The sequence below is a fragment of the Plasmodium reichenowi genome, chromosome 14 (genome assembly GCF_001601855.1).
Source record: "Plasmodium reichenowi strain SY57 chromosome 14, whole genome shotgun sequence".
Taxonomy (NCBI): Eukaryota; Apicomplexa; class Aconoidasida; order Haemosporida; family Plasmodiidae; genus Plasmodium; species Plasmodium reichenowi.
In genome coordinates, this window is record NC_033659.1 from 716,059 (window position 1) to 734,476 (window position 18,418).

The following is an 18,418-nucleotide window of genomic DNA, read 5'->3' on the forward strand; positions in this document are numbered from 1 at the left end:
ATATAATTTATCCTTTTTTTTTTTTTTATTTCAAAAAAACCTCAATCAAAATATGGGGTCCATCTGGCCTATTACATTCACGGAAAAGAACAAATTCCTTAGAACACATGGAAGGATCTGGTGATCTAGAAATATTATATTTATAAACATAATAAGATATTCATATGTATATATACATATATATATATATATATATATATATATATATATATAAGAAAGAGTAACATAAAATAATATAATATAATATATCAATACATAACATATACTTTATTATTATTTTTTCTTTTTTTTATCAAATATGATGTTTTTAAATAAATATACCTTGAACATTCCATGAGGTTATTAATTTCATTTATACAATAAGATTCCCCTGTACTAATATGTTTAAAAATATATATATATAAAAAGGAAGAATATATAAAAATGTACACATATATATTATATATATTTAACTATTAAAATCTACTATTTATTGTTCTTCATTATATATATATATTTTAATTTATATTATAAAAATTATTACATTTTAGAACACTGCCTTAATTCACTTTCAAAAGATTTACATTTTCCAGGGTTCCTATTACTTTTATTTAAACATTTATAATATTTTGATTTTGCTTCATTACATTTCTCCTTCATTATTTATAAGTAATATTATATATTCTTTTAATACAAATTGTTAATATATATTATATATAAATATATATGCTAATTTTTTAAAATAATAAAACAATGAATTTCCTTTCCTTCTTTTTCTTTTTTCTTTTTTTATAAATACAGTCATATAATTAATATATTTTATTTATTTTTGTAGGTGTAGCTCTTGTATTATCTTATATATATATATATTGAATCATAAAAATAATCTCGTAATAAAATATAATTTAATTACTCTTTTTCTAACATAAATATATATCTATATATCTATATATATATATATATATATATATATATATATATATATATATATATATACATATACACATATATACTTATACATGTACCATATATAATTTATTTTCCTGTGTAATTTTTATATTAAATTAATATTTTGGATATATCATATATATGTTAATTTATTCCACATATCCTTATATATATATATAATTTTTATATTACATTAATATTTTGGATATATCATATATATGTTATTTTATTCCACATATCCTTATATATATATATAAGTGGTAATTACTACTATTACATTTAAAATATACACATACTAATAATACATATGTTTATTTTAAAAGTATTTAACAAAAATCTTTAAAAAGAATTATTTATTTAATATTGTGTTTTTTTTCACTTATATATATTATAAATATATATAATATTTTATATGTTACATAAAAAGATAATAAAAAAAGTAAAAAAATATATATAAAGGAAAAGAGGAAAAACAAAAAAGAAAAAAATACATATATTATATATTAGATATTCCTTTTATATCAAAGTTAAACGATCAAAAAGAAAAAAAAAAAAATTAAAAAAACCACAAAAAAAAATTTCATCATATAAAGAAAAAATATGTTACATATAAGGCTAATATACTTATTTAATTTTTTCGTTCTGTGAATTTTCCAACAATACCAGGAATACGACCTTTTTTCAACAAATCTTCATATTCAGTACATTTCGTCTAAAAAAATAAAATAAATACATAAATAAATAAATAAATAAATATATATATATATATATATATATATATTGATCATTCGAATTACTCTAATTCCCCCAGCTAATTTATCTTTCCAAGGTTCAAGATTTTCAACAACCTTAGGTTTTATTATTTCTTTTTTCAAAGCTTTATGACAACTTTTCCCATCAGTTCTTTGACCTTTGCCTTTAAATTTCTATTAATATACATAAATATTAAAGTATATATATGTACAGTTTATAATAATATATATTTATATATGACAAAGAAATATTTATATGGATATATATTAAAAGTAATATAAGTACATTTTTAATGACACTGAAAATATTTAATGAATTATCAGTGTTTGAATCATTATATCTTATGTTTTTATTATATCTTCCTTTTGTTTATTATTTATTTATTTTTCTTTTTTTTTTGTCTTACATTTTCTTCCTCTGGAACAACTTCGGTAACATATTGTACAGCTAAACGGGTATATTAAATAAAAATAAAATAATAAATAAATAAATAAATAAATACATAAATACATAATATATATATATATATATATATTTTTTTTCTTACCTGCACTGTGATCTATTGGTTCTTCGAACTCCACCTCCACATCTGTTTCAATAATTGTACAAGCGAATGCAGGTTTTAAATCCTAATAAGAAAAATAAAATATACATTATTTCACATTCATATGGTTAACACTTGTGAATCAATATATATATATATATATATATATATATATATATATATATATATATATATTACAACTTCTCTAGATATATATTTATTCAAGTGTTTTATGTTGAACATACCACTATTTTAATTTCATAAGTTTTTCCCAAATAATGGATTACAATATTATCTCCAATAGTTAATGTAGCGTAATTTCTTAAAGCGGTTTCAAGACTACAAAATAAAATAAATAAAAATACAAATCATAATATTATATAAAATAATTAGACATAACTATAAGTTATATATTTTATATATTTATTATTAATAACATACACAGCCCTATGATTAGATAATTCCATAAAATCTTTAGAACATGGCTTGAGCTTTACAAATGTCCCTTTAGGTAAACTAACACTTGTAACCCTTACAATATCACCTTCCTTTAAATTTAATTGTTGCATCATCTGTAATATAATATGTTAAAAAAAAAAAAAAAAAAAAATTCATTTATTTAATTGAAGAAATAAAAAAGAAGATATGTATATTTAAAACATACATACATACATATATTATACATATTCTTTTTTGTTACCCAATATGGCATGTGACAGGTACCTTCATCAGAAATAAATTCCAAAACCCCACTATGTGTTCTTTTATCCTATAAAGAAGAAGAAAATAAAATAAGGAAATATACATGTATGTATAAATATACATATATAAATATATATATATATATATATATATATATATATATCAATATTTTAACAAATTCATTTGTACCGTGTATGGATTCGAAACTTCAAATAACATGGGCCAGGATATGTGTCTTCTTGCCAAAGCATTTAAGGCCGTCTGCGGAAGTATAACTACATAAAAATAAAATATATAAATATAAATACATATATATATATATATACTGAAAAACACGCCTAAATTATTTTATCTTTCAATTTATTTTTGTAAAAGGTACATATATTTATATAATGATAATTACTTTTATTTCCATTTTCCATATCATCTTTCCCTATAAATGATACAGGATAACATGTATATTCTTCTTGGAATGGTTCAGATACATTCAAAAAATCCCTTGGCCATAAATTATTAAAATTACTAAATCCCCACTGAAACGAAAAAACATATATATAAATAAATAATTAAGACAATGATATTCATATATGTTTAATAACATGGAAAAAAAAAAAACAAAAAAAAAACAAAGCATAACAAAACATAACAAAACAAAAGAAAACAAAAACAAATTTTTATTAGTACCATTCTTTATGGAAGTGTAAAAAAAGAAATACTTTTTTTTTTCATAAATTTCAAATATATTATTCGGATAATATATATATAAAAAATATATATATATTTGCCTTTTAATAATTATAACAAATATATGTATAAATATATATATATAATAAATAAAATAAAGATTTGATTCCGATAATTCTTTTGAATATTAAATAAATGTGGAAAAGAATTATTATATTTATATTTTAATGTATATATTATTTCATTATGTATATAATAAATACATTTTTTTGTACATTTTTAATTCTTATATATATAATGCAATTTTAATTATGTTATATCTTTTTTTAATAAAAATACATGTTATAATTCTTCTTACATTTCATATATTTATAGATTTAATTATATATATATATATATATATATATATATATATATATATATATTTATTTATTTACTTTTGTTATTTTTATATTAAAAAAAAGATATTCATTAGTTCATAAAAAAAAAAAAAAAAACATGAATATATATTATTTAAATGGAATGTGGAAATAAAATAACAGAAGGAAATTTTATACATTATATATTATAAATATTTATATATATAGAAAAAAGAAAATATTATCTGATAAATTTATATATTATGGAATATAAAATAATATTTTTTTTCATATAATATAAATATATAATAAACTTTAATATTATAAAAAGAATAATAATAATAATAATAATTATTATTATAACAAATGTATTATAAATTATATTTTCATAATGTTTGCATAAAACACTATTCCCGTTTGTGAGCTTAAAAATGAGTAATCTAATTTATTTCATTTATATATTAAAATATGGGATATTGTAAAGTAAAAATAAATTATAAATACAAAATAAGGATTTTCATTTATTCATATATATAATATATATATATATATATATATATATATATATATATATATATATAATATAATATATCATATAGATTAAAATAACAATAGTGACAAATAAAAATGCAGTTATATAATCATGTTTAAAAATATTTAAAATGATATACAAATATATATATATATAATATATATATGCATAGAATCATTTTTATTTTAAAATCATAGGAAAAAGAAGAAAAAAAAAAAAATTATAATAAAAGTAAAATATGAGAAAATATTAATCATATTTATACATACATCCATATATACATACATACATATATATATATATATATATACATTATGTATGCGTAATTTTAACGTGGTGTATAAATTTTTTACGTTTTACTGTTTGACTATGTTGTGATGAGAAAAGTCTATTACGACCCTTGAGAAATGATCAATAAAATCATTCAATAGATTTGGTATATCAATTTTAATTTTATCGATATTTAGAAATAACCCTCCTTGAATATAAGTACTATAAAAGTTAGAGATAGTTAAATTACTTAAAACATTAGAATTCATTTTATGAAATTTACTAGTAAAACGATTAAAAGTAAGAATAAAGAATTCGACCTCAAAGTCATATAAATTTAACTGAAATGTAGTAGTTTGAGATTTTTCCATATGTTGTATAAATATTGTTTTTAATAGTTCCTTTAATGATAAAATAAAAACATTTGATGGTACATTATTAATAGTAATATGTGGTACAATATCTTTTCTTAAGGAATAATCATTTGGTATAAATTTAGAGTGCATATATATATTAACTTGAAAATTATTTTGACTCAGATCAATAACTGGAGGATATGGGCTTAAATATAAATCTGGTAAAGCATTAATATAGTCAATACTATCACTATTAATAATAAAATCACTATCATTATTATTATTATTATTATTATTATTATGTGAGATATGGTTGGTGATATCAATTTTCCTTATTTTTAATAATATGTTAGATTTAGAAAAACTTATCACAATATTATGTACATCTGCAATAGACAAATTTGGTGAAATGTCATGTGTTTCATTATATATCTCATAGATTAATTTGTAATATGTAGAAATTTGATTATATGTTAATCCTAGTATATGACATCTTGTTTTTGATAAGTCATTTAAGAATGTTGCTACTGTCATATCTCTATATACGTTTTTGATTGTAATAAATGTATTATCATGATTATATAAAATTAAATCTACAAAATTTTGTTCATGAAGATTTTGAAATGAATGTATTTGTGTTATATCAAAAGAATTATCTCCTAATGTAAAACCTTTGTATTTATCAAATGTACTATCATAATGTAAATCAAAATATATACTAAATCCATATGACAATAAACATTGAATATGTGCAACACTATTTTTTAATTTTTTTTTATAAGTATTACATTTTTTATCAATATGAGTTAACTCAAATAATTTATATAAATATGGAGAAATATTTATATGATATAAAATATTTTGTAAAAACATTTTCTCATTTATTTCAAAATCTACATAAGGTAATATTAAACTATTATTCATATTATCACGAGTAACTATTGAATTTGCCATGAACCCTAATATACCATTTTTCCAAAATATACTTGAATTATTTAAAGAAGAAAGAAAGTCATTACATTCTTCCATATCAACTTCATTTTCTACATTTTCACATGCAATATTTAATTCATTATTAATTAAATTTTGTATTGTATCTTTTGATTTTTTTTTTCCCTTATTTTTTATTCTTAATATAAATTTTATAGCACCCCTCATAGCTATTAAATTTTTATTATATATGTCCTTATTTTCTGATTTTCTTATATCATTTGTATTATATATTATATCTTCATCAGTTCCCTTATCATACAAACTTCCATATAATTTCAAATAATTTTTTCCTATGACATGAAAGAAATTATATTGTAATATGGTCAACATTGTTTCTGGACTTAGATAATTGGGAAACCCATGAAAAGTAGTTTCATTATTAGCAAATCCATTTATACTACTATAGAAAGTTACATAATTTGTTTGATAATTTATGATTGCCGGGAGGTATATCATTCTGGATGTGAGATAATCGTGTATACTATTATCATGAGAACAAAATATGAATGTCATAATATTCTGTTCTTCACATAAGTAATCTTTTAGCACTTTATTATCTATCCTATCATTATTATCACAATTATTAATATTATTAATACTGTTCATATTATTAATACTATTAATATTATTACTATTCTTCTCTATGTGATCATTGATAATATTAATTTTTTCTTTCTTTCCTACAACATTCCTAAAAAGTTCTCCCCATTTATATATTTTGTTGGTTATAGAACCAAATATTTTATACAACAATTCCTCTATTTTTATATTTACATTCAAATTCTTTACACGTATTATTTTTTGAATGCTTGGAAATATTATATTAACATCAATATGTATCAATTCATCCACATTATTCATATAATAAATATTATTATATGCTTCTTTTTTCTTATAATTATTTCCATCATTTTGTATATGTAAGAACTTATTCAAATTTAATTCCATATGACCTAATATATTATAAAAATTTTCATATGTTTCTACTGTAGATATATAATAAACATTTTTTAATTGTATATGATAAGATATAGAAGGTATTAATGATAATTGCTTCTTTTCATGATATATATATATTGAATCACATAAAGGATAAATACATATACATGTTATATCTCTTATAAAAGAAATAACCTCATGATTATCTGTTAAATAATGTAATAAATATGTTAATAATTCATCTTCTCTTATATTTATAGGTATATATTTTAAACTAACATTTTTAAAAATATTACCTTTCTTAACATATATCGGAATGTCTTTTTTAACAAAAGAGTTTTCCTTTATATCTATAATGGTATTATATAAAATTAAATGAATTATATTATTATATTTTAATATATCATCTGATGGATATACTATAAAAGGGGTATATATAAACAAATAATTAATTGCATATTCTATATTCATATCTTTTGGTATATCGATATAATTATCCTTATGTATTATTTTTAATTGTAAATCATTCAACATACTTATATTAGTATCTTCAATTATTTTATTTTTTATATATCTTAAAACATCTCCAACAGTATAATTTTTTGGAATATTACAAATTCGTGAACTGCCAAAAAGGTTTCTTTCATATAAACCCGCATTATATTCAAAGCATATTATGGACATATCTATTTTTTTATTTTCATAGTCGTCTGTATATATTTTCTTACTTAATTCTTTTAATACTATAAAACGGTTTTCATTATCATTATGAAGACTATTTACAAATTTGTTTATATTACCCTCCATATCTTCATTTGCATCCAAATCTACATTTGCATCTAAATCTACATCTACATCTGCGTGTGAATCTACATTTACATTTTTCATTTCTTTTGCGTTAATTTCCTCATTAAATGTATCATTCTCCAAATTATTATCAGCTTCATTAAAATTTATATCTATGTGTAAGGTACAAAGATCTCCAGATTTACATATCTGAAATATTTCGCTGACTGTTTTTCCATGTCTAATAATATCATTTCCATCATTTAGTATATATTTTTCACTACCTTTAATAATATAAAAGAGAACAAATTTGTATATCCACTTTCTTTGATATCCTATGGAATACCTTAAAAATTCGGTTATATACATATTATAAGGTATATTCAGAACAGTGATGACAAATTTTTTCTTACCAAAACTAAAATTATTATTATTTACATTGTTATTATACATATTATTAATTTCATTGTTTATTAAAATGTTTAGCGTCAAAATTTCAAATTTTTCACCCACACTATGTACATGAATTTTTTCAGATTTAAAATCATATTTTTTATGAGCTATATTCTGAAGTAAATTATCTAAAGAATTAAATAAAGGATTATGAACTAAATAAAATTTGGATTCATTCAACTGAAATACTTCTTCTTCATATAATTTTTTTATAAAAAGAACATTTTGTTCTTCCAACATGTCTTTATTTTTATTCTTTACTATATATGTATTATACAATTTTTCGTTTAGTAATAAAAATTCATCAATTAATTTCGTTATATTAATATGATTTGATTTTATTAATAAAAAGTTTATTATATCTTTATTTGTTATATTTAAGGGTACGTTATAGATTGTTAAAGGTTCATATTTATTACCATCAAACACATAAACTGTTATTTTGTAACCACTAAGAGATATATTATTATAATCTATATAATTTTTATTTAATATTTCTCTTAATACATTATCATATAATTGTATTTCTTTTAATTCTTCTTTTGATATATTATTTACATTCGATCCTAATTCAGTTGTATTATATAAATCAATATATTTTTCTTGAACCCTTCTTTTTTTATTATTTATTAAAATAAATGTTTTGAGTTGTGCAATATCTCCATTATTTATATAATCTTTAATATTTGTTATTTCTTTTTTATTTAAATGTAGTGAGAATTTCATTTTTTCTTCATTTGGTAACTTTTTCCATCTACTAAAATTATCAGACAAAATAGTTTTTAACAACATATCTGTAGATATATTTTCAGGTACATTAATTATATGAGTCATTTTATTTTCATTTTTATAATTAACATAAAAACTTAAGTACGTTGTTGGGTTCTTAACATCGATAACAGAAGGTAATGATTCTAAATTGAATGTAAGATATTCATTAAATCTCTCATTGTTTTGTATTGCATGTAAGTGTTGTGGGTATGCTTTAATTAACAGAATCTTATAATAATTTTGTTTCATATCACCATAATTATTATTACTATTGATATTATTATCATTATTATAATTATCATTATAATTATCATTATCATTATTATTACCATTATTATTATCATTATTATTATCATTATTATTATTATTATCATTATTATTATTATTATTATTATCATTAGTACTATTTTTTTTTTTTCCTTTTTTTTTCGGTTTCTTCTTCTTTTCAAATACTCTCAACATCTCCTCAACAGTATACCCAGGAGTGGATAAAAAATAATAATCTACATTTTTATCTTTTATTTTGTCTTTATTTTTAGGTACTAACATAAATAAATTATATAATTTCTCCTTATCCTCTATAGGTATATTAAATGAACCTCTCATTATAATATTAATAAGTTTCCATACTAATAAATCTAAAGGTACGTTTTTAATTAACACTTTTTTTGAACTATTTTCTAAATATATTTCAATATCTTTTTCATTTTTTGTAGATTTTTTTATGTCTAACCAGAGATTTTCATTAAACCGTTTCCCACATAATTGATGTATCTCACCCATTACAGATTCTAACAATTTGCTTGAGTTAAATTTAATTTTATAAAAGGTGCTTAACATATTTAGTACGTATATAAAGGATATATTTCTTTTTTGTTCTTTTTTTTTAACATTTATATCATTTTCTTCATAAATATATACATCTGAATCCTCTACATGTTCCCAGTTCCTCACTTCTGGAAGGACATTAATTGTTGTATGTCTTTTATTGTAAGTAAAAAAAAATTCATCTAATAATGAATTAGATAAAAATGTATTTGTATATTGTAATAAAATATATTTTAAATTATTTGGAGTAATATATATAGGTATATTATATATAGTATATGGTTGGAAAATATAATCTATATATATATCTAACTTTTTAATATACATATTATTATCTCTAAAATCGATTATAATATTAGATAATAATTCATAATAATTTTTAGTTAAAAAGTTATTATCAATCAATATAGTAAAAATATCTTCATAATTAATTTTTAAATCAAAAACTAAAAGATTATCTAACACCATTTCCCATTGTCTTCCTCTTATTGTATATATTTTTATATCATTTATTGTACTTAAATTAAATGATATTAATGATTCATTCAATATATTCTTCATAGATTTACATAATTCATATACTGTTAAATTTTCGGGCACATTCATTAATGTAATTTTATCTTGAAAAAAATTAGAATGTTCATCTATATATAATAATGGAAATTCCAGATGTATATATTTAGAGTCTATCAAATCTATTGTATGTGGTAATTTAATATTTGATAGATTATCAACATCTTGACATTCTTCATTCACTTTATTTTTTATTAATAAATATTCGTTCTCTCTACTTTTAAATTCTTTTATTACTTCATATAATGTAACATCTTTATCGAAGTTTAACAAAATAATATTATTAGTATATATATTTAATGAATAATAATTAAAACAATAACATATACTCATTACACACATTCCTTTTTTATAAGATTGTGTATTAATAAAAGTGGAAGGTATATGTATCAGTTTATTCATTATATCATTTATAAATAAATTTAAAGTATATCCTTTTAATATAGGGGCATTTTCTATATTAATGCGTTTAAAAGGATTATCTATATATATAACAAACGAATTATATAAATTCCCTTCATCATAAATATGTTCATCTTCATAAATGCTTATTTCTTCACTTAGATATTCAATATCTTCATCATTTTCTGGATCATTTAAAATAAGTGATTTCTTATTATCATAATTGAAAAAATAGTAATTTTTATCATTCGAGTTAGTTGTATTGTCGTTTGGTTTGTTACTTTCTGCATCGTTAAAAAAGGACAATTCATGATTATAATAAGAATGATTATTATTATGACTGTTATTATTATGACTGTTATTATTATTATTATTATTATTATTATTATTATTGTTTTTGTTTTTATAATTGTGCTTGATATTTGACAAGGTAAGTCTTGTTGTGTCATTTTCTGTCTTATTCCTTTCCTGTGTATCCACATTTCCTTTTTGTTGACAATCATTATCTCTAGAATCTGTTGTCACGCCTTTTTCATCATCTCCATCTTTATATAATTTAAACAAATAATCAAAACTTTTAGGTATTATATCTATATCTTCTGCATATATGGGTGCAATAATAATTTTCATGTCTAACATTTTACTATAGTTATATAAATCTTGTACATTTTTAATATGTTCTGGTATTTTCTGACATTTGTTAGGATCATATAATTCTGCTTCATTTCGTACTAAAAAGAAATTAAAATTATCAATAGATTTATTAGTTATATTACATATTCCTAATATACTCATTTTAAGCATATCTAAATCACTATTTACATCAGATGTAACATATATAATATTTTTAGAAATTTTCATATTTTCCATATAATATATTGGCATATTATGTACGCTAAAATATTTATCTAAATATTTATCAACAGTTTCAATGACTGCATTTATTCCTTCACCACCATTAATATTTATAGATTCAGATATATTATTATCTATATTATTTATAATGGAATTATTTGTATAAGTGCAATTGTTTTCTATATTTCTTTTTTCATTTTTTCGAATAGTTATTTCGATAATCTCATCACCTATATTAGTTTTATCATTTTTATTAATAGTTACAAGATTATTTTTATCACTGATCATATTTATGTCTTCTTTGGATAACAGATCTTTATATTTCAGTAAAAATTTTAATATATTTAAATTGTATTTAATTCTGTTATTATTACTACTATCGATAGTATTATTATGTATAATATTACAATCTATATTAGTAGAAATAGTATCATTTTTTTGTATATCTACGTGTTCAAAAGAATCATTATCTCTTTTGTTATTATTATTACAACTATTACTATTACTATTACTATTACTATTATTATTATTATTGTTATTATTATTATCATTATCATTATCATCATTATTATTATTATCATTATCATTATTATTGTTTCTGTTGTTGTTTGTGTTGTCACATTTTTTGTTTTCATCATGTGTGCCAATCTTTTCTTTTATCACAATTGTATTTTCTCTTGTCGTTGTTGTTTTGGATTCACTATTTGTAGTATTCGTTTTACAATTTTCAGTACTCCACTCAATATTTGTTATATCCATTTCATGTGAATACTTATTTATGATTTTGTTTTTTCGTCGTGATCCATCATTATTCGAATTTTCTTTTTCTTCCCTTATTTCCCTGATAATATCTTCCAGAAGTATATATGTTTTATCTGGGCTGATAAAATAAATTTTCATATTAATAAGATCAAAAACAGAATATTTAAACATATTAATTGATGTAGCATAATGTAATTTAACCTTACCAAAATCTATATCAAATCCTTGTATTTCGGAATTTTGTACAATTGGAAACATGTGAACTAATGATTCTTTAATTTGATAATTTATATCTTTGAATGTTTTTTCAAACAAGTTTTTAAATAAATAAAGTATCTTCTCTTTATTGTATGTAATATCAATTTTGTTAGTTTTTAAATAAGAATTAATAATTGTTTTTCTTTTAGTAAAAAATCCAGTTTTGTAAATAAATCTGAGATCAAAAAGAAAATAATTTTTTTCTTCATCATCATCATCATTATTATTATTATTATTATTATTATCATTTTCACATTCATCTTCATATTCATTTACCCTTTTATTTCGACTTTCTATATCATGTGAACATTTTTTATCTATATTATCTTCATTTTTATGAACTGTACTATAATATACATTTTTATAACATTCTCTATTATTAACATTTTTTATAGATTCTTCAAATGTATGATAACGATAATCCTTACATGCCTCAATCGAATCATAATATTCCTTTTCATTTATCTCATTAATATATTCTATAGATTCCTTATCTAATAAATCATTTTCTTCATTTCTATCATTCATATTCAAATCTTCACCTCCTATTTTAATATTAATAGTATCAAATGAACTACTGTTTAAATAAACTATTTTGTCTTTATCATATAAAATTTTTTCATAATTATCATCTTCATTATTTATATTTATCTTCTTATTATTAATTGTATTATAACACATTACATCCTCTTCATCATAATATGGACAATTTTCATAATGACCTCTATTTATATCATCCCCTATAACAGGGAAAATAGAAATCGATTGTCCCGAAAATATACCACTAGACTCATTACCCACGGGACATTTTAATTTATACCTATTGGAACGTTTTTTATTAGGTCTTTCTTTATGATTCTTCTTTAAAATAGGTTCATCATTATTTGAGTAAACTAACAGATCATTATCGTTCTCAAAATTATTATAACCATCAATATTTTTATTTCCATATACATCTATAATACTACTAAAATGTGGTACCATGTTTAATTTCTTAGGCACATCATTTGTTTTTTCCCCTAATCCTTTTGAATGTATTAAATTACAGAAACAATTATTAGTTATATAACTAGAGGGGACACATAAAATACATGTGTCGTTATAATTAAAGGTGATATACTTCTCATATATAGGACATTTTCTATTTACGTTTTTTTCATACTGAGAACAAGATAAACAATGCATACTACCATTAGGATGATATATATGAATTAACGGTATAGAATAAAAACAACAATTACATTTATTTTGAATATGCTCAGATATGTTATATAATGCTGAATTCTCTACAGGAAGAGGTTGTGGATGTATAATTTCTTTAATTGTTGGTTTTTCTCTTGAACTGTCTTTAATAATAATAATTTTTTTTAAAATATTGTCATTATGTGTAAATGTTTTTATTACATCATTTTCTTTAAAACTATTATTATAAAGCGTTTGCTTAGAAATATCACATTTTTTTTCATTATTTTTTTTTTTTAAAAAGATATGATATATACGATTTATATTCTTCACATTGTCATTTCTTTTTTTATTCCCATTTTCACTTTCTATTTTTGTACATGGATTAACTGTTTCATTAGAAATAATATTATTATCACTTTTTGTTGATGAATTCACATTTTCCTTTATATCATTGGACAATTTTTTTTTTTTTATAGGTATATTAATAACCTTTTTAGTTCTTTTCGAAGAAATTTTTATAACATTATTGTTGTTACTCTTTAATATATATTCTTCTTTATTTTTTATATTTTCCTTATTTTCAATTTTGTTTGATACGTAGGTAATAATTTCATTTCCTTCCATATCCTCTTTTTTAAAAATATCATTGTTAGGCTTTGCTTCTGGCATTTTACTAGGATGAATATATAAGTAAAATTTTTTTTTTATTTCATTAAATTCATCTCTTATTAAATAAAACATTTCATTGTTTGAATCCTGATAATAAGTTACTACTTTTTTTCTATATTCATCAATTCTATTTTTTATATCCAAATCAAGTAATGGTTTATATAAACCTATAGACTTGTTTAATTGTAAAGGTGATATATTTGATACATTCGAAGATATGACATTGTCACGAAAAATTTCATTCATAATATTTATAGATGATGGATATTTTATTTCTTTTATACTTGTATCAGATATATTTAAATTTCTAGGGGTACTTATAATTAACATATCATTTGATATACTACATAATTTATAATTCTTTTCTAAATATTGATTTCTTAATATAATATCTTGGTTAACTCTTTTAGAATTCACCATGTCCCTTTTATTTAAAGAATTTTGTAATTTTAATAAAAAACCATTTTTTGTCAAATCATTTTTATTTATTTCTTTGTAATCATCAAGAATTATATAATTTGTTCTTAAAAGATCGTTAATATCAATTAATAATTTAGCTATCTTTACTTTTTTTATATTATCATTACAATCAACATTCTTTTTTTCTATCAATGCTAATGTTCTTAATAAATCTTCCTTAGTAATATATTCTTTGTTCTCCATCTTTGTATATAAACTTGCATCGACATCATATAAAATATTTTTATTTTCTCCATGTATTAAATATTTAAGAACATGAAATAAATTATCATTTTCTGGTAAATTATATATCACCTGCTTATCAATATGCTTAGTAGTATTGTTAAAATAATTATGGTTATTACTTTTACTCTTTCCATTTTTTTTATTACAAACAATTTTTCTGTCAAAGAAATATAACGAAACCACCAAATATAGAACACTTAATTTCATCTTTTATTCTAAAGATACATAAATTCGTTTTATTAATTAATAAACAAAGTTTTCCTTATTCTTATTAGCTAATATTGAAAAAATGAAATTATGTATAAAAAAAAAATAAATATATACATAAAAACATATATATATATATATGTAGAATACAACCAATATGTGTATACACACATAAATATAAATATATATATATATATATATATATATATATTTGTATATATGCATATATTTATTTTTTATTTTTTTTTGTGTGCTTGTTTTAAAAATTTTCCTTTTAGAAATTTATTCACTTCTGTTCTAAATAAAACATTATAATTCAACAATAACTTTTTTATTTAAATATAAAAAAAAGGACGATAGACAAAAAAAAATAAAATAATATAAAATAAAATACATAATAATATAATGTTGAAAATATTACCAACAATATTTTTTTTACAAATTTTGAATATTAACCATAAGAAATATAATTATTTATCATACCAATTAAACCTATATTATATTTGTAAATTGAAAAGAATAGAATGTTACACAAATTTATAAGTATATATATTAACATAAAATATATATATTTCTTTTATATAAATAGATAAAAGTTATATTAATAAATAATTTATTTATACATTATTTTATTATTAAAATATTTTAAGTATTTTATTTTATTTTTTTTTTTGAGTTGTCGATAGGTTCGATCAATAATAAGGAAAGTTATATGTTTCTTCTATTATAGATACTATTAGAAAATATATTCCACATGTGCATATATATATATATATATATATATATACGCATGTAAATTCAAAGAAAATGTTAAAAAAGAAAAACATATTAATCTTAATAATATTTATATATAATTATAATATATTGTGCTATTTTTGTTATCAATTTGAACAAACACAATTTATGAGAGCAGAACGATATTTACAAAATTGGCCTTGTATAGAATAGTTATAAGTAAAGAAATATTTTATTTTCAAAAAATATTAAATTATAATACACAAGAAAAAATATATTCGACATATATATATATATATATATATATATTAATTTCTTAAATCGAAATTTTATTTTAAGATATATATAAAAAATTATATGTTTTTTTCCTTGAGGAAAAATATATCTCATCTATTATTAAACGTTTATCGTTTTATGGACAAGCTACTGATACCTAATAAATGTATATATATATATATATATATATATATATATACCTACCAAGGTTTATTTACTTTTTTGATACTGATATATTTAATCTTAAATTCTGTTAATAAATTAAATATTTTAATTAAATTGTTCTTAAATATGAAAATGTATTGATCTTATTTAGCTTATCATCATTATTGTACTTTATTCATATATATGATATTAATATTAATTTTATGATAATTTAAATAATACATCTTAAGATAAAAAAAAAAAAAAAAATTTACGAAATACATAGTTAATAAATATACAAAAAAATGTTATAAAAAGCATATTGTGTGTTTATATAATGATATATATTTTTTTCATAAAATATCCACTTTTATTATGCAGTTGGTGTAACATTATAATAATTAATATATATTGTAGTCAAAAAGTTGAATGAAATTATCACATTTGATTATGTTATTATATAATATATATATATATATATATATTTTTAATGTACAATATTATATAAATTTTTTATTCTTCTATTTTTGTGAGATATAATTTAATATTCATTAAAATGAATCCTTCTTGTAGTGAATTTGAAAATTTTCTTTTATAAATTCGCATATTTTAAATTTTTTTTATTAAATGGATAATCAAAAATTGTACAAGTGTTGTAATTGGTAATGATACTAGTTAGTATCATTTATGTATATATTTATAAAAAAATGTTATATATATATATACCAATTTATTGAAATACATAAAAATGAAAATTTAGATATTTATAATAATTTATAAATTTTTGAAAAATTAAATAATTCGTAGTTAATTTTGATTTTATGTTATAATTAAATTATAAACACATATTTAAATTATAACCTTTTTAATTAAAATGAGTGAAACTAACAAACAAAATGATAATAAAAAGAATAAAATTACAAGAGAAAGTTTATTAGATGATCAATTTTCAGAAAATTCTTCAAGTAAATTCGTTTTAAATAAGGAAGAAAAAAAGGACGAAGAAATAAACCCAAATATATCACAACATAAAGTTAATAAAAAAAAACCACTTATTGATAGAAGTTTAATAGGTAAATTTTCCGTCGAAAAATATAAATCATTTTTATCGAAAATTGAAAAATCCAATGAAGATATAAAAAATAAGGATGCAGAAAGTGTTAGAATTGATAAACATATCCTTGACTCAGAATGTGATAATAATAATAATAATAATGAATCTTGTGTATATATGGGTAATTTGTTTTAATCAAATTAATAATAATAAAAAAAAATATATATACAATAAAAGTATATCATTCTGTCTTAATTTTATTTTTATGTTTACTTTTTTTTTTATTTCTTATAGATGTTTCCGTTGGCATATATGATGTATGTAATGAAAATATAAGTGATGATAAATTGAGAGATATGAATATAACAATAGCTGACGTGAAAAATCAAGTAAGTAAAATATATTTGATAATATAAATGTATAAAATGACATTATAAAATAAATAAAAGATATAAAAATTATGTATATAGAAAAAAATAAAGAGAGTATATATTCATCTAGCTATTTTATATATAATTATGCATATTGTTATATATATATATATATATATATATATATATATATATATATATATATGTTGAAAAAAAATGTACTAGCCAAAAAGCATATATTTATAAATTTTTTTTTTTTTTTCACCTGAACAAAACATATAGGATGAAGATGAGCAAGATGGAAAAGATTTAATCGAAGAAATTT

The 18,418-nt window shown here is 19.3% G+C and overlaps 4 protein-coding genes across 4 annotated transcripts in view; 1 reads left to right on the top strand and 3 right to left on the bottom strand.

The window, feature by feature from the left end:
- PRSY57_1417200 (hypothetical protein) overlaps positions 1-639 on the bottom strand; it is a gene marked incomplete at both ends in the record, with an annotated part of 1,256 nt that extends 617 nt beyond the window's left edge. Inside the window, 3 exons of the mRNA XM_012909789.2 lie at positions 41-125; positions 322-375; positions 524-639. Of these exons, the coding sequence (XP_012765243.2) occupies positions 41-125; positions 322-375; positions 524-639 (255 nt within the window). The remainder of the gene's footprint in view (positions 1-40; positions 126-321; positions 376-523) is intronic.
- A 916-nt stretch (positions 640-1,555) lies between these two features.
- Positions 1,556-3,613, bottom strand: PRSY57_1417300 (ubiquitin fusion degradation protein UFD1, putative; the record flags this gene model as incomplete). The annotated part of the gene is made up of 10 exons (XM_012909790.1): positions 1,556-1,639; positions 1,725-1,853; positions 2,087-2,127; positions 2,228-2,309; positions 2,470-2,563; positions 2,666-2,796; positions 2,925-2,993; positions 3,116-3,201; positions 3,330-3,459; positions 3,611-3,613. 10 exons carry the CDS (start codon positions 3,611-3,613, stop codon positions 1,556-1,558), a joined length of 849 nt encoding a protein of 282 aa, XP_012765244.1.
- Positions 3,614-4,857: 1,244 nt separating this feature from the next.
- Positions 4,858-15,513, bottom strand: PRSY57_1417400 (liver specific protein 1, putative; the record flags this gene model as incomplete). The annotated part of the gene is made up of 1 exon (XM_012909791.2): positions 4,858-15,513. The coding sequence occupies one exon, from the start codon at positions 15,511-15,513 to the stop codon at positions 4,858-4,860; it is 10,656 nt and encodes a 3,551-aa protein (XP_012765245.2).
- A 2,029-nt stretch (positions 15,514-17,542) lies between these two features.
- Positions 17,543-18,418, top strand: PRSY57_1417500 (hypothetical protein; the record flags this gene model as incomplete). Its single annotated transcript, XM_012909792.2, has 3 exons — positions 17,543-17,903; positions 18,017-18,111; positions 18,376-18,418. Coding segments are annotated over 3 exons (499 nt in total), but the record flags the coding sequence as incomplete, so codon positions are not given.